General features: G+C 51.0%; 9 protein-coding genes across 9 annotated transcripts; 3 read left to right on the top strand and 6 right to left on the bottom strand.

Annotated features, from left to right (window-relative positions):
* Positions 1 to 538: 538 nt before the first annotated feature.
* Positions 539 to 2,626, bottom strand: COCMIDRAFT_100867 (uncharacterized protein; the record flags this gene model as incomplete). Its single annotated transcript, XM_007691865.1, has 1 exon — positions 539 to 2,626. The coding sequence occupies one exon, from the start codon at positions 2,624 to 2,626 to the stop codon at positions 539 to 541; it is 2,088 nt and encodes a 695-aa protein (XP_007690055.1).
* A 703-nt stretch (positions 2,627 to 3,329) lies between these two features.
* On the top strand, positions 3,330 to 4,148 carry COCMIDRAFT_100888 (uncharacterized protein; the record flags this gene model as incomplete). The annotated part of the gene is made up of 2 exons (XM_007691866.1): positions 3,330 to 3,583; positions 3,677 to 4,148. The coding sequence occupies 2 exons, from the start codon at positions 3,330 to 3,332 to the stop codon at positions 4,146 to 4,148; spliced, it is 726 nt and encodes a 241-aa protein (XP_007690056.1).
* Positions 4,149 to 4,710: 562 nt separating this feature from the next.
* Positions 4,711 to 6,474, top strand: COCMIDRAFT_7123 (uncharacterized protein; the record flags this gene model as incomplete). The annotated part of the gene is made up of 1 exon (XM_007691846.1): positions 4,711 to 6,474. The coding sequence occupies one exon, from the start codon at positions 4,711 to 4,713 to the stop codon at positions 6,472 to 6,474; it is 1,764 nt and encodes a 587-aa protein (XP_007690036.1).
* Positions 6,475 to 6,726: 252 nt separating this feature from the next.
* Positions 6,727 to 8,599, bottom strand: COCMIDRAFT_28088 (uncharacterized protein; the record flags this gene model as incomplete). The annotated part of the gene is made up of 4 exons (XM_007691852.1): positions 6,727 to 7,623; positions 7,684 to 7,862; positions 7,933 to 8,363; positions 8,427 to 8,599. 4 exons carry the CDS (start codon positions 8,597 to 8,599, stop codon positions 6,727 to 6,729), a joined length of 1,680 nt encoding a protein of 559 aa, XP_007690042.1.
* A 1,090-nt stretch (positions 8,600 to 9,689) lies between these two features.
* COCMIDRAFT_100868 (uncharacterized protein) lies at positions 9,690 to 10,292 on the bottom strand (the record flags this gene model as incomplete). The annotated part of the gene is made up of 1 exon (XM_007691867.1): positions 9,690 to 10,292. One exon carries the CDS (start codon positions 10,290 to 10,292, stop codon positions 9,690 to 9,692), a length of 603 nt encoding a protein of 200 aa, XP_007690057.1.
* A 696-nt stretch (positions 10,293 to 10,988) lies between these two features.
* Positions 10,989 to 12,683, bottom strand: COCMIDRAFT_7126 (uncharacterized protein; the record flags this gene model as incomplete). The annotated part of the gene is made up of 4 exons (XM_007691847.1): positions 10,989 to 11,224; positions 11,281 to 11,894; positions 11,948 to 12,369; positions 12,423 to 12,683. 4 exons carry the CDS (start codon positions 12,681 to 12,683, stop codon positions 10,989 to 10,991), a joined length of 1,533 nt encoding a protein of 510 aa, XP_007690037.1.
* Positions 12,684 to 15,741: 3,058 nt separating this feature from the next.
* COCMIDRAFT_28091 (uncharacterized protein) lies at positions 15,742 to 16,867 on the bottom strand (the record flags this gene model as incomplete). Its single annotated transcript, XM_007691853.1, has 2 exons — positions 15,742 to 16,252; positions 16,302 to 16,867. The coding sequence occupies 2 exons, from the start codon at positions 16,865 to 16,867 to the stop codon at positions 15,742 to 15,744; spliced, it is 1,077 nt and encodes a 358-aa protein (XP_007690043.1).
* A 440-nt stretch (positions 16,868 to 17,307) lies between these two features.
* Positions 17,308 to 18,782, bottom strand: COCMIDRAFT_38632 (glycoside hydrolase family 7 protein; the record flags this gene model as incomplete). Its single annotated transcript, XM_007691861.1, has 3 exons — positions 17,308 to 18,060; positions 18,118 to 18,544; positions 18,595 to 18,782. 3 exons carry the CDS (start codon positions 18,780 to 18,782, stop codon positions 17,308 to 17,310), a joined length of 1,368 nt encoding a protein of 455 aa, XP_007690051.1.
* Positions 18,783 to 20,030: 1,248 nt separating this feature from the next.
* On the top strand, positions 20,031 to 22,572 carry COCMIDRAFT_7129 (uncharacterized protein; the record flags this gene model as incomplete). The annotated part of the gene is made up of 2 exons (XM_007691848.1): positions 20,031 to 20,576; positions 20,635 to 22,572. 2 exons carry the CDS (start codon positions 20,031 to 20,033, stop codon positions 22,570 to 22,572), a joined length of 2,484 nt encoding a protein of 827 aa, XP_007690038.1.
* Positions 22,573 to 23,675: the final 1,103 nt, after the last annotated feature.

Raw genomic sequence — 23,675 nt, forward strand, 5'->3', positions numbered from 1 at the left:
AGCGAGTACAGGGATGCGCCAAAGTCAATTTTATGCACTGGCTTGGCTAATGACGTGAGGAAGGGGATCTTTGAAATACTGAGACGTGCAATGTTTCTCTTCTGTGGAGTCCGGGTCACTGGGTCACTTGGAGCCTAGCATTCGACAACGACACCGAGGGGAACTAGACTGAGGGTTGTTCGGATATAGTTTGCGGGTTGCGCACGTTGATGTTCGTGCTAATTGTACTTGTATGTGTTATATAGCGTATGTTATAGATGAAAAGGTTGAAGTGTGAGGCCCAAACATGAACTATGGTGAAACCTCCTCTTACGAAAATATAGAAATAGTGTATATCCTTCCCACCTAACTCCATGTATTCTATTTGAACTGCCGTGATTGCATCAAGTCGTCTAAATATCTTACCCTCGAACTTGTCGCGTACGGGCATTCATATGTACGGAAATTACGCGCAGTAGTTCTAACAAGAAAGCCATCATGTGATGATTCATGTACAAAGGGTTTCACATCTGATCACTCAATCTCGCGGCGAAAATGTCTACACTGAGCAAGCAACAGCGCCTGGAGCAAGGTCGACCGGTCCTGCTCCAGATGCAGTAATGTTCTTGGCATCAGGGTGCCGAAAATACGGTTCCTCATCTTTATCCGGGATTGGTCCGGGGGTAAGCATGTCCTCCGGTTCTTCGTCGTAAGCATCCAGAGAAGCGCGACCACTGAAATCTTCCTGTGTCCGGAACTCGTTGACAAGGCTGGCCAAATCCCAATCTAAGCTGGTGTAGCTGTTGATGCTATAGCGGTCTGTATGCGCGTCGATCCAATCCGAGCCACTGCCGACTTCGTCAATGTCTTCGTCTGCGTCTTCCTCGTCCCAGAGATCCTGCTCCACGCCGCTCAGGAACTCCCAAATGGTTGCTAGTAGTGCCTCACGTGGTAAGAAGTAGTTGAGCGTTTCGTTGTCTTGGCCTGTCCAATCTCCCCAGGCTTCGAGGATTTCTAGACGAGGGAACTGAGCTGCAAGTGGATGTGCCCAGGATTGAACGAGGCTCTGCTCTACGAGGGGATCCACTACGGAACCTATCTGAGAACTGGATGATGATATGTATGTATCACTCGCGATTGACAGAATGGACTGAGGTCGTGCGAAAGCAAGTTGCCTGAGGTTCTGAAAAAGAGGCGTGTTACTTGTATGGGACAAAGTAAGACTTTCCATGTCAAGCAAACATTCGCTTTCATGAAGGTCGACGGTCACAGAGGGGGTCCTGAGCTCAACCCTCTTGTCCATCGAGTTCCGAGAGACCTCGTCAGTAGGCTGCAGTGGTGAAACATCCTTGGCTATTTGCAGATCTGGCAGGTGGCAAGAGATTCTCAGTCGCAAAGTTTCAAGCAGCTGACAGTTCTTCCCTAGGCTTCCGAGTGCGGTGAACTCCAGGTCAATCGCCGTTTGTGGATGAAACTTCAACTCAAGATTCACAAGTCCCGGTAGGCCTCTGCAGAATGTTTCAAATTGAAGACTGGAGATGGCTGATCCATTGATACCCCCTGGGCCTGCGGTGGATAAACTGATGTCTTCCAATTTTGGACAGCCCGCGGCGAGCTTTATTAGTGCGACCCCAGAGAGTGCTGGGCATGATGTAGCCGAGGGAAAGTCAACCGCAAGCTGACCAATGTTGATTTTTAATGATTGGAGTTGTTTACATTGTGCCAGCACTACGATGATACGGCTTAAAATGTCCGCGTCGTCCTCTTGTTGCACTTGATCAGGAATGCGTGCAATGTCCAATTGCAACTCTTCGATGAGTTGCAGCTGAGGTAGTAAGGCAAGAGCGATTTCTGGGTAGCACATGATGTGCAAACGCCGCAGAGAGAGGAATGGGGAAGGAAGAGCATCCGGGCCTGAGAAGTAAGGTAGTAACTGCAAGCCGGGATCGAGATCGATTTGTAGTGCTTCAAGACCAAGTCGTTGACTGAGGGTTTTGAAGATGATGTCCTTTCCTGAGAAACCGGCGTTCATTATGCGAACGTCTGAGATGCTTGGCGTAGAAGCAAGTAAATCCAGTAGCACCTGATGGTGTAGTGGGTCCGCGAGATCGACTACATCTTGGCCAATGTGTATGCTGACCAGATTTGGTTTGAACAACGCCGGTAGGATGCTGCGAGCAATATATTCCGAGCCACTGCTCTGTGGACCCAGGAATTCCAAATGATGGAGCCCTGCGTGAAGCATGGAGCTAATTGCTTTTTCATGTTTACACCAGTCCACTTCCAACTCTAGCGTCTTGAGGTTTGGCCAGTTCAAGTCGTGCAAGTAGTCAAAGTTTGTTTCGTCGTCGGGTGGGCCTAGGACGAACAGGCGTTCTACTTTGTCTGCATACCATTGGCGTCGAGTGGGTGCCATGTCGTCCAAGGCCAGGAGGTGGGGATAGCGCTTCCAGAGAATGGACGTGCCCTCGTCAGCCCACAGCTTGTTGACGAGAATCGAGGGCACGAGGGTAGGGCGGAATTCGAGGAATTCGACTGGCTGGTCAGATCCGCGTTGTCGGCAATCCTTGTATTTCATGTCGGAGAGGTGACGTAAGATGAGGTGAAGAATGCGTGAATCTGCCAGGGCCTTGGCCATGGCTGCCATGACTGCCATGACTGCGAGTACTGCAGATGGAAGGAGAGGCGACGAATCCAACAGGAGAAGAAGTGGAAGGGCTCAAGCAAGGAGAAGGGGAAAGGGTGGGATAATATCCGCTTGTTGCGACAAAAGTGTTGGGCAATCAGTCATGCTGCTCTGGACCTTGTCGCCTACCTGGCGACCGGGCAAAACGAAAGCCCGGCCCGCATCGGATCGCCAGGGGCCGCCAAAGTATCAGAGCCTCTCCCATTGCGGAGGGTCTCTGGTGCGGGTCGTCATGCAGCCAAGTCATGCCATGGGAACGTGTCGTCTCTGACACTGCCAGGGGATGAGGTTCGTGCTACGGCGTTTCTCAGGCACAGGGTGCAGCGCTGGCGGTGTCGTAGTGTGTAAGTAGTGAGGCACCGCCAGCTTAGTCAACCAACGCGCCGGACCATTTTCGGCCCCGTTTTCTGTCGCATTCAACTCAACCAACATCAGGCAGCCCGCAGACACTTACTTGCAGTCGGACATAGCACTATGTCCATGTGGATTTCTCTCGCTTCAAGCCTCATATCCACTTATCCACCGGCGATATGCTCCCTTTGTCCGGACTAGCAAAGCCCCATGGATGGTGCCGACTGCCCTTCTGTCTGGTTATATATGTACATGGACGGCCGCCGCTCGACTACTTACCCAAGACCGTAGCCAGCAAACCCCCGGGACAGCCATGCATCTCATACTCACTGGCGCGACCGGCCTTATCGGCGCGTCTGTCCTCCACAACATGCTTGCGCAAGAAAGCATCAGCCGCATATCCATCCTCAGCAGACGGCCAGTCAAGATGGCAGAGGGCCACGCCAAGGCCAAGGTCATCGTCCACAACGACTTCAACAAGTACGATGAGGCGCTTTTGCGTGAGCTGAAAGACGCGCACGGCTGCGTATGGGCACAGGGAGTGTCCCAGAACGCCGTTAGCAAAGAGTAAGTATGGACAACACATAGTACATGGTTGGGCAATGCACAGACACAGGCCTACTTATTATGTACATACATGCGTATTCACACCCATTGCAGCCAGTATCACCAAGTCACCTACGACTACCCTCTTGCGGCTGCCCACGCCTTTTCCACTCTCCACCCGGACTCGCCATTTACGTTTGTCCATGTGTCGGCGGAAGGTGCCACGCAATCTCCGGGCATCTTTACCGCGCTGTACGCGAGGGTCAAGGGGCAGGCCGAGTCTGCGCTACTTGATTTTGGCAAAAAGAATGCCATGTTCAAGGTATACAATGTGCGGCCATGTGGGGTGGACTGGTCGGCCCACCCCGAGATCCACCCATTCATACCCAAGCAAGAAATGTACAAGAAGGTGATCCTTCCGGGGCTGAATCTGGTGTGGAAGAATCTGGTCACGCCAACCAGGGAGATGGGCAAAGTCATGACCGAGCTGGCCATGTCTAGGGGCGAGCCGCTGGAGGGTCCGGATGTGGGAATGGAAGGCCGGCTGCTATCCAACATTGCTCTCCGGCGGATAGGTGGATTGTGATACCTGTTGGAAATGGGGCGGAATTATGTTTTCTTCTTTGTGGGACCGAAACCCCCAGTACTTCCATTTTGTCCACCCCAGCTCGTCCCTTTTCTGTCAGAGTGCATTTCGTCATGCGTGTTTGCTTTGTTGCTTTTGCGAGACGCCACCTGCTGCATAGCAAGTTGCAGGGCTGGCGTGCTCCGAGTGTTTGCACCCGGGCAAAACTTTCCATCGCGTGTTGCGACAAACAAAGGCAAGAAAACACAGCACAGGAAACATGTAACCACGGCGATTGACATGGTGCTTTTTCCCGTATTAGTGCCATGTGGAGCAGAGGCACGTGAAATCGTTATCGGGCGCGGGACATGACGGCATCGAGACCCTGGTTTGGTGGTGGGGTCGCGTGTCCGACGCACTAGAAACGCGTCGTCCCGTCTTCGTCCCCAGGTCCCATTCCCCAACCCCCATCACGCTAAGCAAGAGAAAAAGGGCTCGACACGTCGACGTTGGGAAACAAAGAAGAAGAAAACTCCTGCCACGTGTGCCAGTACCTTGAGTGCTGTTGTGCTTTCAACCCACCATGGACGGCGACGCCATTCCTCCGTCATCACCTCCGCACTTGGGCAGCATCAGCCCTCAGAGCCCGCCCTTCTTCGAGCCCCATCACAACGCTTTCACCTCAAAGTCGAGCTCGCCCCCTCCCCTGTTTTCCAGCGACGACTCGCGCGAATCCGTCGACGTGACAAACTATGAATCCCCGCGCATCCACAAGAACAAACGCAAAGGTGCGTGGTGGGACAATCGCGAGTCTGCCCACAACAGCCCAGAGGTTAAGAAGCCAAAATTCTCCCGCAACCTCGATCGCAACTTTGATTCCGGCGTCTACATGCTGAGCGACGCGACTGACAGCTCGGATGATCTGCTTCCCCAGCACAAGTCGCCATTTCCAGACGAGATGGAATACGCAGACGACCACGCCATCGACATGAATGTCAGCCATACTCAAGCCATGCAAGTGGACACGTCAAGCTGCCCCGCACTTCCCGCGACCCCCGCTATCCGCAAGGTTACCATGAGTGCTGCCGAGCGTGCCTTCAACCGGCAGCTCGACGAGGGTCTAGACAGCGACCGGGAGACATATGATTTCGAGGGCCAGGGCCTCTACGACAGCGACATCACACGTATTGGCGAGCTCAGATTCGTCATCAAGGACCCGCTCGTCAACGACAGCGAGGCTCCAGCCGAAGGCCAGTTTCGGTCCTTTGAGCCCGAGATCCACCTTAACCTTAACAAGAACCGACTTCGACGCCTTATTCCCTCGCTCTTCAGCATCACCTGCCTCAACAGCCTTGCTCTACGTGAGAACGAGATCGAAGAGCTACCACAAGATATTCGTCGATTGAGAAGGTTGGAAGAGCTATACGTGTCCCAAAACAAGCTCAAGTGCCTGCCTTTCGATGTAGTCAACCTCCTCTGGCCGTACGGCAACCTATGCCGTCTCACCACCATGGGAAGCGACCTGCTAGAGCCCATGACGTCCAAACGCTTTCACACTCGCGTACCTGGGGAGGAACTCTACACCCACCATCTCGAGAAAGGCTTCTATGACCTCGACAGTCTACGCCAGCACGCACGCAGTCAACTAGTCCACCTCTACGAGTCACTTCCAACATGCAGAGACCGTGACTCAACAGTCTGGCGCATCCGCTACTTTGAATCATGGGCCACATGCTTCAGCAGCGGACCCGACAGTAACCAAGACACTGGCTTCTACCCGCACCACCCCTCCCTCCACGTCCGCGAAGTAGACTCAGACTTCCAACTCGTCTACCTCCCCCGCTACATTGCCCGAACCCTAGTATCCTACTACGACCAAACCGGCTCTCTCCTCCGCAACTCTCCCTCCCTCCCAGCCTCCGACTACGAAAAATACCCTGTCATCGTAGAGACCTCGCGCGGAACCTACGGCGTACCCTCCTCTCCTTGGTTTGCTCCGCCCGAACACTCAAAAGTCCCATCGCTCCTGACAGCCACCTTGACGCGCTCGCTGCAAACAGATTCCACCACCGACCTCCGCAAGATGATTAGTAATAATGGCGAATACGAAATCCCGCGTGCGGCGGAGAAGATACTTGCGCAGGCCGATAGGACGGCCGAAGGGGGCTACAGTGTCTTTCGCGAGTGCCATGCGTGTCGCAAGCAGTACGTTGTGCCACGTGCCGAGTGGATTGAGTTTTGGAGCAATGGAAATGGATACTTTCATCCGTTTAAAGTTAGCGTTTGCTCGTGGGGCTGTGTGCCGCGGCAAATGATGCAGCGGCCTGAGAAAGAGTTGACGTGGTGAATGCAGCTTATGATGAAGAACATTGGGTTTTTTTTTACTTACTAGCATTGGCGTTTTATGGAGATTTCTGAGCGCAAATATTGTACATATGGGAGATTTGGAACAACGCCCGGGCTTATGCCAGGATGCCGTGTACGAATACACCAAAAGTTTTATTTTTCTTCTTCTTCTTCTTCTTCTTTTGAGTTTGCATATTTTCTACATTGAAAGTATTTGCTTTCTCTTTGCCAACATATACATGAACCCTCTCTTTTACTGCCAAATGAGGGTAATCTTCTTCCACCACGGGCCCTTGATAGTCCGCGCCGGCCTCTCCTCAGCAAGCACCTGTTCCAACCCTGTATGCAAATCCACCGTGAGCGGATCATACGCCCAGCCATCTTTCCTCGCCCAGATACGGTGGCCGCCGTAGAAGACGAAAAACATGGGAATACCGACGTACGCGGTGAAGAAGGAGCTAACGTTCCATTTCTCGGGCCAGAAGACGTCGAAGCCGTTGATGAGGCAGAGGAACGTGAATGCGACAATGACAGTCCATGCGCCCCACTTGCCGACGGGAGAGCGATACGGCAGATCCGTGATGCCTTGGGCGTCGCATGCCTTGCGGAAGCGCAGGAAGATGATACCACAGCAGATCCACGAGATGAAACCTGAGGTATTTGTCAGGTTGACAAACCAAGTGAAGACCACTGCGGACGAGGAGCCGACGTTGAGATAGGCCAGGGCGCAGAAGAGCGAAGATGCGGCTACGGCGTAGTACGGCACACCAGACTTTGTGCACGATTTGAAGATTGACGGCGCATTTCCTGAGAGCGCGAGGCCGTACAAGCTGCGGCTGGATAGGAACAAGAACGAGTTTCCGGACGACCAGGCGCTGATGATGATACCGGCATTGATGATGCTGTCAAGGACGGGTATGCCTGCTCTTTTGATACCAGCCACGAAAGGTGAGGAGCCGGCGCCGGCACCACCAGAGGTTATGGATGGGTCATTAGATGGGCAAATAACGCCAATGGCGAGGACACCGAAGATGTAGAAGATGACGAGACGGTAGATGTAGCGGCGAGCGGCGGTGGGGAGGTTGCGGCGGGGAGATTGCATTTCGCCGCCGGTAGCGACGAGCAGTTCGGGGGCGAAGGAGAAGGGGAACTATTTTCGCGGTTAGCAAAATTAAAGACATTGGCGGTGGAATGTAGAGGAATGACATACGGCTGAGAGAACCAAGGTGGACAATAAAGCGACGAAGCGACCCGTATTGCCTGATTCAAGATACGTATTCGCTGCGCCAGGATCTTTCCAATATCGGAATCCAAGACGGTCGTGGTGTGGGCCGCCGCCCCAGAAGAGGATAAAGGAGAGCAATAGGAGGCCTAGAATCATGATGACCTCTATTCGTTGGTGCGCAAAAGTCAATTTCTCTCTCATCTTCAGCTAGAGATAAATGGGAAGGCGACTTACTCGTGCCAGCAAACCAAAACTCAGTTTCGCCATAAAACTTCACTGGGAAGCAGTTCAAGCCCACAATCACAATAATCATGATCGTGACCCACACTGCAATATTCACAGGCGGACTCCAGTACTCGATGACGAGCGCCGCAGCCGTAATCTCGTATGGCACCAAAATACCAAGAGAGTAGAAGTACAGCCATCCAAGACCAAAGCCCAGCGAGCGAGATACATAGCGCGCGCCGAAGAGGTTCATCGAGGATCCGGGGGTGGGCAGGTAGGCAGCGACTTCAATGATTCCAGCGACAGTGCAGAAAATCAAAAAGGACATGACGCAGAAAGCTCCGAGAATGAAGGCTGGTCCACCTCGCGAAAGAGTGACTCCACTGCCGACGAAGAGACCGGTTCCAATTGTGCCACCAAGCGCAATCATCTGAGCATGTCTGCGAACTATTAGCTATCTCCCTCACTGACGGACGTGTTCGAGATATAGAATGAGGACATACCGTGACTTGAGACCTCGCTGAGTAGTTTCATACCGCTCATCGAAGATTTCTCCCGCAATAACGGTAGGATCAACCGCAGAAGGCTTTCTCGGTCTGGCATCCTGTACATTGCCAACGCCATACTCGACATCTTGGCTATTGCCAACAATCTCATCCACCTTTTTCTCCGACATGATATGCGCTTTCTCCTGTCGGGCGCAGTTCAGTTGGGACCTACTACTGCAGACTTGGACATCAAAAAGAAAAAGACAGGGAGAGAGAGGGAGAGGTATTTAATCATGCATCAGCTCAGCAATCTCGCCACTAAGACCTAACGGATAGCGTTACTTTTTTATGAAGTCGACCCGCGCACATTCTTCCGACGCCGATTCAAGTTCCCGGTAAAGGTAGCAACTGTTGATAGGACGCCCGCGTACGCTATCCGCACCTTCCGTCCCTCACGAGCACGTATTAGGCTTGCATTTCCAAGAAACTGGGCGTTGCACCCACTATTCTGGATGCGGAGGCACCGAGAGGACAGAGGCAAGGGTGGTGGTGATAGCTGGTGATAAGCGCTGATAAGAGATGTCAAGATGTGATAAGCATTGGTGAATGGTGAAAAAGGGGGGGCTGAGCAAGGGAAACAGATGAGCTCATCGTTGAGACTTTTTGATTCCCAACATATTTTCAGCTTGATTCTTAAGTTGCTCGGTTGCATGTATACAATGCATTAGAGACGATCAGAGAGCGTACTTGCCCGCGTGCGTGGTGGGGATTTCGGTTGCCGAGTCGCCTAGTAATGATGCCGACGCGGGGTAAAGGTACCTTGCATTCCAACCGCTGCGCAAACAACTGGATACGTAAATGCTGCTGTTGGCTTTGAACGGGGGTTACGGAGAGAAGTTACAGCAAAGGAATGTTTTGGGCAAAGCGCCGAGGCAGATGGCGCGTCGTTATCGCAGGCTGCCCGATCCCCAAGATGAATTAGGCCTCAACGGGCTTAGCACACTTCTCGGCATCTAAACCCCAACGGGACGGCGCGGGCTTTATTGCCGTTTCTAAATACCTCCGTTGGTGAGTGCAGCAAAGGTTGCATGTACGGCCTGGCGACTCGACGCTGAAGGCATTCGGAAAATAAACTCTATTGCATTGAAACCTGATACGTGAACATGATATACTCCGGTCATACTCTCCACCCACCACTAATCCTTCCCCCTCGTGAACTCATAACATGCATGTCGACCCTAAGAACGACAAGACGCTGTCTCTATATTAACCGCACCGCTATTGGTCTTCACGGCGCTTTTCTTCCCCAACCCCTCCCGAAGCCGCCGAAGCAGCAAGCCTGTCATCAAACCGCCTCTCAATCTCAAAGATTCCATATACCCCAGGCTCGAAAATCTTCATCCCGCAATCACAATGCAACTTTCCACGCTTTCCACCAAGTAGCAATATATGCCGCTTGTTTCCGCTCAACCACTCCCTTTTGACGTCTGTTCGCCAGCTTAGGCCGCAGCCGTGGCCGAGACAAATGTAGATGTGTTGCGATGCGGGGTTCCGGGGTCGAGCAACGATGCGAGTGTCGGCAGCGGCGTTGGACACGATGGTTTGAGACGTGATGTCTAGGCTTTGGGTTGTGAATGTAGGCGTGATGTTTGAGTGCCAGATCAGTGGACAGCCACGGCATTGGAGGAGGCCCAGGGGGTGAGTGCTTTTTCCGGCGAGATGCAGTATTGTATTTAGATGCCCGCAAAGACATCGCCAGTTTCCGACGCGTTCGCCGTGGTTTTGCTGGGCGTCCAATACGGCGGATTTTGTCGCCTCGAGTTTCGAAGGTAGACCGAACAGGCGGCGGAGGTGACCGCGGACGGAGTCGTCTGTGTTCATGTTTGTTGAGGCGAGGCTTCTTTTCTCGAAGAATGAGGGTATTGATACTTTTAGATTGATATATATAAGTCGGAAGGTCGAAGACATTCTTGAGTCGTCTTGGATCTGCACTTCGTTCTTTTTTGAGACCACTCCGACACATGCTGCCCACAGCACGTCTTACATACGAATATACGAACGAATTCTATTCGCGAGGGCGTATATAGCTTCGACTAGACATTCTCAAAGACACAGTGTCAGCTGGACACGATTGCACGGCCGAATGAAACACTTCAAAATGTCTTGCAACTGAAGGATAGACATGATCAGAGTTGTCCTGTTATGGCTGTTGGGCTCTATCAACTTTCGTTCATACAAGAGACCTCAAGGCAGAGTTTATCTCATGACGTTTTGATTCGAAATCGAATGCCTCGCCATGCCAAGTGTTTGTGTAATTGGCATTGCTGCAAACCTGGTGCTGATCGCAAGGACTAGATCTTAGTACATCGTTCATTGACAAACGCGAAACGGATTTAAAGAGAAATTGCCCAGTATTGAAATCCTGAAATTTTTGGCATTCGAACTACGTGTGTATCCTCTTGCGACTACGTTTCTGACAGTGGAAAGATCAACATTGTGTATTTCCGGTATACTCCCTACATGTATAATCATAGAACCATCCTGGAGTACAGAGAGAAAGCTCGAGATCGACGTGATTTAGAGTGTGTAACGGAACTGAGGATTCTTCATGTCCGTAAGATCATCCTCGTAAGCATGATCGAATCCTTCGAGGGTACCCGTTTTGTCGCGTCGGCTATTGTCCCAGACACAAACGTAGCGGTACACAACTGCAAGAACTGCAGTAGCGACTGCGGTTCCAAGGACTGCCTTGAAACCAGGGGCATAAACTGGAGCGTCCTTTGGTTTGAACAACAACGGACCTAGGAAGTTACCTGGATTGAGGGTTAATGACTTGTACTGTGCATAATTCGAAGAATTGAGAACTTACCAAGACAGTAGCCTACGAAAATGCCAGAGCTCGTGATCGATCGCTTGGTGTATCCCGCTGTATTTGCTACTGACAAGCCCATGAGCACAGCATAACTACCGCCGAAAGTAGAGAGAATGTAGCACGCAAACAGGAGCGCTCCCTTTGAGCTTTGTGGGAGCTGCCAAAGCATAATAGATGCAATAATGGTGCCGCATTGACAGCCGACAATGATCCAGGTTCGAATACCCTGGACACGATAGGCCAAGTAAGTCACACCCAGTGTAACGGATCCGATGATAACACCAGCAGGCATGACAAGCAGCAACGAATTCAATCGGTTGAATCCGAAACCCGAAATGATGATAGGCAGGAAGCTGGAAACGGGTCCGTTGGCAATCATCATAAGGAACGACATGCTGAATGCAAGCCAGAACTTGACGTCGTATAGTGACTCCCACACCTGCTCGAGTTTGAAGTGCTTGTTTCGGACGCCGGAATTGTTTTCCCGCATACGAGCTACAGCAATGTATCGCTCGCGGTCATTGAAGCCCTTTGCTCGGATTGGGTCAGGCGGCAAGAGGAAGAGGATGACGAATGCCCACAGAACTGTTATTCCACCAGCGAAAAGGTACCTAGAACATGTGTCAGTTACAAATTGTCGTGATTTAATGGGAGATTTTCTCACATGTACTGCCAGCTATTCAAGCTCCCACCCTTGATATGTCCAAGACCATAGTTAATCAACGGCGAAACAGCCGACGCGTACGCAGTCGCGCAGTACCACGCGCCCATTCGCAGAGCCTGCTCTCTCTTCTTATACCACCCACCCACAATCAACATAAACATGGGCGACACCCCTGACTCCAGAAAGCCAAGGAAAAAACGTTGCGCATAGAAACCCTGCCAGTTCGTGCATGCGGCAGAGCACATGAGACAAACGCCCCAGACGAACAGAATACCGGCTGCAACGCGCTCGATGGGCCAGCGCTGAGCCATGACAACCGCAGGGTAACTTCCCACGATGAATCCGAGGTAGAAGATGGAGGCTGAGAAGGAATACCTGTCTCCAGTCTTGAGCTGCAGGTCCTCGCGCAAGCCGAATAGCGCCTGGGGTATATCAGTTAAATGTTCTCGAATAACACAGTAGAAAGAGTACTCACAGCCTGAGACAACATGGCCTTGTCGTAATACTGAAGACCGTACGTGATAATCAGTAACGTGAGTAACTTCTTATCGATCCTGCGAACGAGCTTCTTCTCCTCCTCTGGCGTCCACGTCTCGTCTCCGTCGTACTGCATGAGCACACGGAGCGCCTCATCTTGATGTACAGTGTCAATGGCGGCTATGTTCTTGACCTCTTCCAGCGTCTTGGGCGTCGACGCCCCTTGCTCCGTTGCAACGGCTTGCTTTTCGTCGGCCATGTCTCAACGCAATTCTGTCGAAACAAGTTTGGGAGTGACAAGAAAGACTCCCGCAATCGTGAGACTGGGGAAAAGCGCCTAGTTTTGAGAAAAAGTTCCTAGGGCGGTGAAAAGAGCGCCCGCTTTTCTTTTCTGCTAATGGGTGATCATGGTATAGGTAAGTAAGTAGTAAGAAGTGGGGTTTGTGGCAAGGGTCGGAGATTGATATTAGCCAGACCGTTGTCTGGATTCCCTGGTTGATGGGTGTTTACTCAACAGCTGGACCTGGACGGCGATCATAGCAGTTCCCAGCTGTAAATTTTGACGGTGATAGAGTACTTTTGGTTGACCTTGCACAACGTGCATCGGGCATGTGTAGTGAGCCTGCAGGCCGGCCGCTTCCGTCTTGTGCCCAAGTAGGCAAGTCTGGTTCCCTATGCGATGCTGACACAATGGGGGTGGCTGCTTGTCGGGCCATACAACGTACAAAGACTGTCACGGCCAAGGACTTGGCGCATATTTGGTGTGGGGTGGCCAGCACTCTAGACAACGCTGTGAATGCACTGACATGACACCCTCGCTAGAAGTATCGCCGCTAGGATTTCCCTTCAAGACTCTGCTTTGAGAGAGACATGGAACTGCGGTGAAGCTTGTTATACGAGTAACTAGCTTACCGTACTCGGTAATCCGCGGTCTAATCAGTAGCCAATACTTGTATTGAGGCTCTTCGGCATCCCTGCAGCAAGCATTCGACTGACCATGTTGTATTTTCCAGATGTGGAGCCTGTCTCGTATATAGGCGCCTGGGAGAACCACCGAAGCACGTGCGGTGCTGTGAACGCAGCCACGTTAAGTGGAGTACGGCCGCAACCTTATCCGTGTTTCCTTGGGAGAATGTGCATTCGTCAGAATATGCACGGGTCTCAGCAGAGGTGAGAAACTACAAACCTAGATTTCTATATACCCGAAACATTCCCGGATACTGCTTGGAGTCCGCTGTTAGTAGCGAGTACCGTAGTGGTTTTGACCAAGAAGTTCCAGTGAGGCTCACCGGGTAGTAGTTTAGTAGATGTTAGTACTGAAGCGTTCGAGATTTCCCAAGCAACGCTTCTGGTGAAGGTGGCAACCGGTTTGTATGCCCCGCCAAGTCGACGCGTATCTATACCGGAGGTATTGCGGGACGACAAGGACCGAAGCGGGAACGCTAAGGTTGTACCCGATGGCCTAGCCCATTGAAGACCACTCCTCTGTCGCGGTGACCGATTCGTCTTAGACCCGAGTGCATATTCTATCAGTATGAGAGGCGTTGTAAAAGATGCGCCTCCATGGAGTGATGTGCAAAGAGAAAAGTAGAGGGAATCATCGAATGGCCAAGAAAAACAGCTGGTTTAGACTCGGCCGCAAATTGCTTGACATCGCCAATGCTCATTTCTGGATGAAGAAAACGCTGCAAAACGGGCCTATTGCGCTCCTATTACGCTCTAAGAACAAGGTCTGGGGTTGGGCGGAGATGGATGGGCCCGAGAGCCGCAATGAAAACGGGAGAGGAAAACGTGGGCGACAAAATCCCCGGAGTGGCGCCCTATTACATTCGATAACGCGCGGGCAAGTCCGCAACTGGCAAGGTTCCATCACATCACCTGAACATTATAACGATAGTCGGTATATGGTGGCGCGAACTACAGGCGATTTTGGAGTCCCGGAAATTCCAAAACTCCGCCAAAAGACAGGGTAAAAACTGGACTACTTATGACAAGAATTACGACGTTGTTTGACACGCGTACACACATGGACGACCTTTAGTCTTCGATTTACCTGTCTCCTCAACCGAGTACCACGCATGGAAAAACAGCATCTTTCTCCGAAACGCTAGTCTACATCCCTATCTGTTCCCTAGTGTACATACATCCCCGTGTCAAATATGTCAAATAGGTCATAATGAGGGGTATTACAACGTTACGTAGCAAAACCATAAATAAGGACTAGTTCAACCAAGCGTCGATGTCAACAACGGGCCAATTACGCTCGCGCCTCCGCGATTGGACCAGTTGCCAGCGGGGATGTGGACGGGACGGGTACGCGGGACTGTATTTTATTTGCGAAGAGGTAAATCATACCACCTCAACAGTTCGGTCGTAGGAACATGGCAGCCGAAGTCCCGCATAGACCTGTTTTACATGATTTCTCGGTAGTGGAGGGTGCTTAGCTGGTCAGCCCTAATAGCTACGTCGCGGCTGCCAGTTCGGTGCTTGCTTCGTTCGGTTGGAGCGAGATGGAGGTTGTTCCGAGTTCAACGGTCGTAAGAGTGAGCCAAGGAGCGAGTTGGGTGTTATGCTTACAACAAAAAGATCGTATGATACCGTGCGATCTCTATTTGTCCGGATCAATTGAACTGTCATAATACGACTACCACATCGCGGTTCGTTTAGTAATAACCACGATGCAGGGACGACTCGAACTAAAGTGGGCTTGAGCTCGGTAACCGTACTGGCATATCCCTGGCACAGTGCAGTGTAATTTCCATATTTGACGTCGTCCTGGATCGGATCCAAGACTATGAGATTGTCGCACTTCTTTTTCTTTCCTTTCATTGTTTGGTAGACTTGAGTTTCACAATGCAAAGGACATTGCATAACAGTGAAAGTCCTATACCCACACTGGAGGAGCCGAGAAGAAGTGCAAGTATAATATGAGACAAAGAACAAGATTCGGAAAGCTGATACGTGTTCTATTCGAATCCTGTACAAAATGCGTCGCTGTCAGGTTGTGAAGATATTTCATGTACTACAAATACTTCATCATGTTCGCACAGTAGGTAACCGTCGGTGACAAAAGTTGTGAACGAACAAATTGAACACACTAAATGATTTAATGACAAAACATATCACTAAGATAATCAGGCTAGCTTCCCGTTTACATCAGAAGCCCTGACTAAATCCACATCCGAACCGCTGCGAACATGCGGCGCATATATGGGTCAAGAGTGGATCGCATCCACCGTCCGTGCAACAATACCAGAACCGCTACTACTACTACTACTACTATCCAAGACCCCCACTTCGCCCCAAGTCATCCCTCATCAATCTCTCTTCCCTCTCTCAACCTTCGGGGTAGCGCTCATCGGAATATCCGGTCGCCCAGTCATCCGAATGCGCTCCATGATCAATCGCTCCGTGCGACTCAGCGAGCGACAAGGTGTACCGCATCGTCCAGCAGCGCGCTGCATCTCGTGTAGGTCGTTCTGCGAATCGCTCGCGTATGTGCGTATGGTGGGACCGAATGTGAGGGTTGGTGGGGGGTAGGATAGGCCTGGGGAGCTGGAAGGATAGCTTAGATTGCCTTCAGGACTTGAATGTGGGTGCAGAGGGGAGGGCTGGTGGATTGGGGTGACGGGTTGGCTTCGAGGAGGAGTCTTGTTCTGGAGAGGGCTGACGTCCTGGAGAAGGATGAATGGGTGGCGTCGTCCGGCGTTCTCGAGGGCGGATTTGCGGTTGTGGCGTTTGTAGAGATGGATGCATATCATGATCATACCGATGAGGAGCGCCAACCCGCCCCCGATTATGGCGAAGTACTTTCTGTTTTGTTGTAGCCTGCAGGTTCGTCAGTAGTGGAATTGTATGGTGTGACCATTTTACCTACCAGGATCCTTGGTCTTCAATAGCATCCACGTGTGTTTGGGTTGGCGGTGGAGCAGACGTCGTTGGTGTCTGCATCGTTACCAAAGTTGTGTAGACAGTGGTAAGCGTTGGCAAGGTGACTGTTGGCAAGGTGGTCGTCGACGGGAGATGGGAAGTCGTCGTCTCTGGTATGTCGGACTGGCCACACATTCGATTGTAGTATTGATGGATGAGCTTGTCGTCATCATCACTACATACTTCATGACAGATAGCACCACTTTCGTGTAGGTCCCCCAGATATGCTGATTGACAGACACAATCTTGGTAGGTGAAGTGGTTGGATACTGGGGCAGCCGGCGGAACACAATTTGCCTCTGATGCTTCAAGTATCTTGCAGCTGCTTGCACACTCTGGGAGTGCATTGTAGTCAAACACGGTTGAGCCTGACACCAGATTTGGCAAGCTAGCTGAGTGGTCCATAGCTGGTTGTATGTTGAGATTATCGTAGTTGTGGGTTGTGTAAGCTGGGAGTTTTTGGATCCAGATTCGAGTTGAAGGACTTTTGGTCATGCAAGAGAGAGAATACATGGGGGCAATTTTGGTTCATGGCAGTGATAGCGAGTGAGGCTCGTCTACTATGAATGTGAATTCAGCCTAGCTGCTAGATCGGCTCTGTTGGTGAATCGCCGTCCATGTGAACACAGTAGTGAACGAGACGTAAACACAGGCGTTGTTTAGCCTTTCACCATACTGTGGGGGCAATCCACCAGCGCGATCTATTGCGTATCATTTCTGCTTGCTCGAAATGTGAATATTGAGTAAGGGGTTTGAATTCTATAAACACCAGAATGTAGAAAAATGATAAACTGCTCTTCTAAATGAACTGATGAGGGACTGATGTGTTGCATACTAGTGCATGCCAAACGAGCGACTGTCGCAACTGATCAACGAATGGAAATTCCACCACAAGTGCAAAAACCCCTTGTCCTGTACCACTTTCTCCCCTTTAGAGCCATCCCGTGACCCTCCTATTGCGCACTGAAAGTGGAGTTCAAAGGACCGAACTTGATGTTGCTGAAAGTCACTGTAGCATCTGGGTTGTTGGTCTCAAGATCCTTTGGTACACCGCTGGTCGTTGCGCATTCTCCTCGACCGGCACCGAGATCCTTTTCTGGGTCCTTGTCCGTGGGGTACGTAGAGTCGAGCCACAGCATGTTGCTGTTGTGGTCATCCCATACACTCATGACAAGAACCATACCTTGGGCAAGAGCCTTGGCCATATTTCCCATGCCGCCCTTCTTCTGGAAATCAGTCGGGTCGCCGAAGACAGACTTCTGCTGGTCGCAGAACTTGGAGTTGATGGCGTTGCCGTCGATTCCTGGAATTTTGGATGCAGGTTGAGGAATCACTTTGCCGCCCTGGACGTAGAGGCGCCTGATCTCCAAGCTGTCGCCAGTTCCGACGAACTGAGTGACGACTGTGAACTTTTTCGATGTGTCCACTGTCTTGCCCTTTCCGTAAAAGTCTTTGACACCCATGCGGTAGCTGTTAAAGTCGCAACCATCTGCGTCGCACACTCCGGCATAGCGTGTGGCCGAGTATGTACCTCCGCATGAGTCACCGTCGCAGCGGGTTTGTCCAATTGTGCTGCAAGAGTGTGGAGTAACAGCCGTGCTGACCGAGTTAGCCTCCCAAATGTCCATCTCTGCACAGCTGGAACCATGGCCGCCAACGCCGGCATTCTGGTCAGTCTCCGACGGTTTCCAGCCTTCAACATTGGCCTGAAGTGATGGTAAGCATGTTGGCAATATTCCATGAGTACATGTGCTGTCACTCACCTCGCCGTTAATGAACTTGAGATCCCTTGGAGCCTGGGCATCGCAATAACCAGTTCCGTACTTGGCACCAGCTTTGTTACCTGGATACTTGCTGAGACCACCGTCTGGATCCATCGAGACGAAGTACAGTGCGCCGTTGAAACCACAGGGTAGTTTGGAGACATCTACGTCGAACGTGAACTCTTGGTTGCCTGTGAATTTGAACATCTCATAGGTCTTCTCGTCCTTCATCAGGTAGGTACGCGATCCAATGTTTGTGGAGTACGAGCCCTTGGTGACGAAAACGAGTTTCAAGGCATTGCCGCTGGTAGTGATACCGTAGGTGCCTGAATAGTCCGCACCATCGATAGCACAGTTGGCAGCGCATGCCTTGTTGTCTGGGCAATATTTCGTGTCCCAAGTATTGCCAGTATAGCAGTTTGTGTAGCTTGAGTTCAGTCAGCAAAAGTGAGCCAGAGTATCGTGTCTCATACATACCCTTCCTTGGTGTGAAGCCATCGCCAGTTGGCATCAACGACAACTTCGCCGTTTTTGGCGGTACAACTTCCTGCCGCGGTGCAGGATTGCCATGTCAACTTAGGGTGCACTTCCTCCTTCTGCGTTCCCACCAGCTGACCACGAACTGCGTGAAGAAGAGAAATGGTAACTGCCAGAGTCCGGTACATGGTGAAGATGCTGATGTCTATGTTGAGTGTGATATTCGAGAGAGCTTGAAGGAGATCCTTTATATACATCCAGCACCGAGGCTGTTGCGGTCCGGAATCCCGTTTCATCACCGACTGATAGATGGGAGAGTTTGTCCGTCGTATCCTTGATACAAGCTAAACATTGTGTATATTAGACTCCGAGCCATCATACTAAGTTCTGCAGTTCACGTGTAGGCTAAATTCGCTAAATTGTGTTGTGCTTACGCACTGCGCAATAACTTGGTGCCCGTACGAACTGATAGTAGGGGTTATCAACGGCTGGCAACAGTTTTTTGTAAGACACATAGAAAGCTGCCGAACTATCAAGAATATGTCCCTCTTTACAAAATTACAGTGAAGGGCGGACATTTTGGTGACGAAGCTGGATACTCTCCAGTGACCTGATAGTCAGTCAGTCAGTTCCGAAGTCATGCGCAATTTGGACATACTATAAGAGACGGGGTAGGTCAAAAATTAACTTTGTCACAGAAAGTAAGCAAATGCTTCGATTGGCCGTCTCGAAACCGTAGGCATGAACGGCAAGTTCGGCTAAGCATACGAAGCTCACTGCCGCGCCCTGGGCACGAAACACGGAGAGTTCATCTTCTTGTTATTCGCTCAGGCTCATGCGCATATAGATTGTTTATATGGAGCATGTTTCGTCATCCACTTTCCGGCCCCGATTCGGGCTGTGACAGCCTCTTCTTGGAAAGAACCACAGCCTTGGCTGACCATTGACATGTCTTGGGTGGCACACAAATGGGCAGCAGGTTTTGCCTGCAATCAACATGACCTGCATAGCAAGGGACGAGAGACTGACTGTAAGATTGTGCCTGGGATCAGCATTCATCATTTGTGGGGTAGCGCAAGGGTTCCCCGCTTCGAGATGGAACGAATCAATGTTCCATACATCGACTCGGCCGACGTGGTGTTCGTCCAGGACACGATGAAGGCAACCAGTTGATGTTGTCCGATGTTGAGACAGGGCAAGAGACGGTATCCTGCAATTTTGTTGATAGCAAACTCAAAGGGTGGAAGAGTGCAGGCAAACCCAGCAGTCATAGTAAGTTATCCCCGCCCTAAGCTGGTGGTTATGTCCGAGTGTGCGCCGTGAATCCACGCCGGGCCGCGTGCATGTCATCCCCCTCCATTTCCGCAACCGCTCACCCTGACACGCTGTCTTCGATATCGCAACACTGATTGGTGCTGCTGCCGTCCCGAGTTTCCATGTCTGCTCCAGGTGCCGAATGGATCAGCGACAGATCGCGTGAAAACACGCCTCCGGAGCGCGACACTCCAGAAGGCAACGACGGCCCGTCTCAGCAGCGCACGAGCAAGAAGCGCAAGGTTCTGTCATGCTACGCCTGTCGCGGCCGCAAAATGAAGTGCGACCGCGTCTTTCCAGTATGCGGGCGGTGTCAAAAGACGGGAAGACGGCACGAATGCACTTATGATCCGCGCCTCTTGGAAGAGTCTAATGTTAATGTAGCCACACGAGCTGGCGATGCCACTTCCACCCTACTGGCGGAGCGACCTGCAAACATCGACCACTCTACCGACACATGCGATATTTTACAGCGGAAAGTCAGAGCTCAACAAGAGCGCATTGCATTGCTAGAGCAGCAGCTGGCCGGGCGGCAGACCAAACATAAGTCACAGTACCATGACGTCCTACCCGAAGAGCCAACATTCACAGAGGAGATTTTGCTCAAAGGGAAAGGGTTCAAGACTCAATTTCATGGTGTGACAAGTGTTATGAGCATTGCATCCACGGTATCTTCCACAGCAAGTCCGTTTGTGGATGCCTCGTGTGAGCTGACTTTCTTGCAAGTACCATGAGCTGCATCTCTTCACGCGCGAAGCTCTCGGTTTAGATCGTTGTCTCGTACATGTCGGAAATGACTTCAGAGCATACCGTGATCGAAGGAAGAAGTCTGCTAAAGAGTTTAATGCCGCACTCCATAGTGGTGATGCTAACGTACTGGCCTTACTTCCTGAGAAGAGTATTGTCGACACGCTCGCTGCTAGGTACTTTCGGACGTGTGAAACCAGCTACAGAATCCTGCATGGGCCATCCTTTTGGGAACAATACCAGGCCTTCTGGGAGAATACCTGTACCCACAAAGAACGCGTCAGCTTTGCCGTCATGCTCGTATTGATAATATCTATTACAAAGTGCCTCGACCAGAAAGAAGATGTCTTCGTCGGCGATACGACTATTGATCGGCAGATCGCTCAAGACCTCATTCACACCTGCGAATTCTGGATCAAGTTGCAGCCTCGGAAGCATGTAACTCTATCTTTCCTCCAATCAGCATGTCTCCTGCTGGTTGCTAAGCGGGTCAATTGTGTGGCGATGAAGCAGGACTGGATCAACTCTGGTGATCTTCTTCGGCTTGCTCTAGCATCTGGTATACACCGCGATCCAGCCTTGCAGGGGAGCGGTAAAATCTCAATTTTCGACCAGCAAATGAGAAAACGACTGTGGATTACCATTATGGAGTTGGAACTACAATCCTCGGTAGAAATTGGCCTTCAATCTGGGCTAACGGCCCTGTACTTCGACACACCAGCGCCAGCCCATCTTGCAGACGAGGTCTTCTCTGCAAACACAAAGCAGCTACCACCAGATCAACCAGATGAAGAATTTTCCTCCACCTCATTTCTTATTGCAAGCCTGAAATCGTTACCACTTCGCATTCATCTTACACAACTGCTGAACACGCCATCCAGTAACATCCAATACGTCGATGTTTTGCACTTTGATACTCAGATACATACAGCTGTCTCCGCCTTACCCAACTGGAAAAATGAATCTGCCGTAGTGCCATCCGCACTTCTCCGCTTGCAGCTGCTTCAATATCTTCTGATATTGCACAGGCCATTTGCCCAATCGGCCTCCACAAACACCCGCTTCATTTACTCTTTCACGACATGTGTGGATGTTTGCAATTCCATAATCACGATACACGGCGACCTGCTATCGAAGGGTATCTCCTTTCTTAGTAACATCCGTAACGACGTCATGAGAGTTGGTTTGACACTGTCCCAATTAATATTCCGGAATTGCACAATCAGCCCGGTGAAGTCATTGGTAGCACCAGCCGACCCTAAAGCCCGTTTACCGGACATCACCATGACCAAACGCGGGGTCCCGCTTGGCGATACGGTCTACCTTGCCTCACTACCGCAAAACTCTTTTCTGTTCAAGACACTATGTACATCGTCCCTGGAGATCCTTGATCGCACAAGGCAAATGTTTGAGCAAAAAGTACTTAGGCTAGGTACTGCATACATGGAGTACTGGATTTTGTCGGCCACAGTGGGTATATTGCCACACCCGCCTTCGTCTTCCATGTCAGCTACTCATGTCGACAATCCAAGCGACGAAATCATTTCTAGATGCCGGAAAGCCACCGGCTACTTTACTGCTTTAGCGTCCAAGGTGGTGGCTTTGCAGCAAGACCCGGACAATGATTTGGCTGCTTCTCTCCGTGCCACAATGTCAAGAGCCTCGCGACCCAAGGATGCCGCACATAATATGGAACACAATGCCTTTGAAACTGACGGTGTGTCTGGGATGAACCAAACAGTGATCGGAAGCTCAGCTTTCACTCATGCGAGCGGGGCAAATACTACTAATCCCAACTCTGGAACCTCTCTGAGCGACATGTATTCGCCCTTTGACATGTTGCAAGACATGCAGATCGATGGTAGTAACTGGTCGTTTCCAGACTTTTGGGCTTTCGATCTAGGGGGTGAATTTTGAAACTCTACACAGTTCTGCAGTTCGCAACAACCACCTTCTTTTCTCCGGAGGATCTTGTGGAGTAGCAAGGCTTGTCTCCTCCTGCCAAGCAAACCCAAAGCTTATTTTGGCGACCTTTTTTTTTCATTTAATCAATTGCAGATTAACCAGCTAGCCGCATGCATGGTGTACCCGGCATCTACCGAGGCTGAGTTGCGTCACCTGTCACGTAGTGCGTTACTGCCGCGCAACCTTCTCAATATTATCGCGATATTATGGTCCTGAGTGCGCGAATATTCAATGGTCGAGGCTGAGACTATGTGCTCTATTCATTTCATCCCAATCATCTTGTCATACTGCAGTTTCCTCAACGCTGCTGCACCCCGCACATCTTGCTGCTGCTCGTTTGCTATATTGGGCTCTGTTGCGCATCAGCCTGGTGAAGCGAGTATCTGTCTTACCAAAATCTGCATGTCGTTGATGTCCAGAGGCTCAGTGTAGATGAGGATGGGACGGTCGAGGTCGACCTCAGTATCCTTCACTACACTACACACTAGTGAGTTGGCTTCGTAGGTCGATCTATTTGCTACTCCTTCCTTGAAATGCCAAATGCTTTGCGCCAGCCATGGGCCTTTCGCCATATCTGAGCGCAACTCACCATGCCGAGCGGAAACAACCTTATTTTGCACTCTGCTGACCGCCAGCTCTCCAACCGTGGCGTACAATCATTTCAGCCTCAACTGTGAGCCGTGCCTGCTACGGGAAGTCACGTGACGAGCACCCGTGGCAAGTGACACATAACCGCCCATTTGTTGAGTTGGAGAAAATACCCATTATGCTATCAACAACTATGCTGAAAAAACGGAAAGTCTAGTAATCTTTGCACATATACGCATACTGAAGGTGCAAGGATGTAATAAACGATATACTCTACAAATCAGGGCCAGCCTGCTCATGCCCACTATACTCTACCTAAGTTGAAAAAAGCCCGTTTGAAATCTCATCATGTAAGCGCTAAATAGACAAAAAAAAGTATGCTAAATCACCTCATTCCATGACTGATCGAGAGTCTTCCTATCGACCGTCGCGTCCGTATCACCCTCGCCTTGAACTTCAGTCCCTCC

This window comes from Bipolaris oryzae (assembly GCF_000523455.1).
Source record: "Bipolaris oryzae ATCC 44560 unplaced genomic scaffold scaffold_111, whole genome shotgun sequence".
NCBI lineage: Eukaryota > Fungi > Ascomycota > Dothideomycetes > Pleosporales > Pleosporaceae > Bipolaris > Bipolaris oryzae.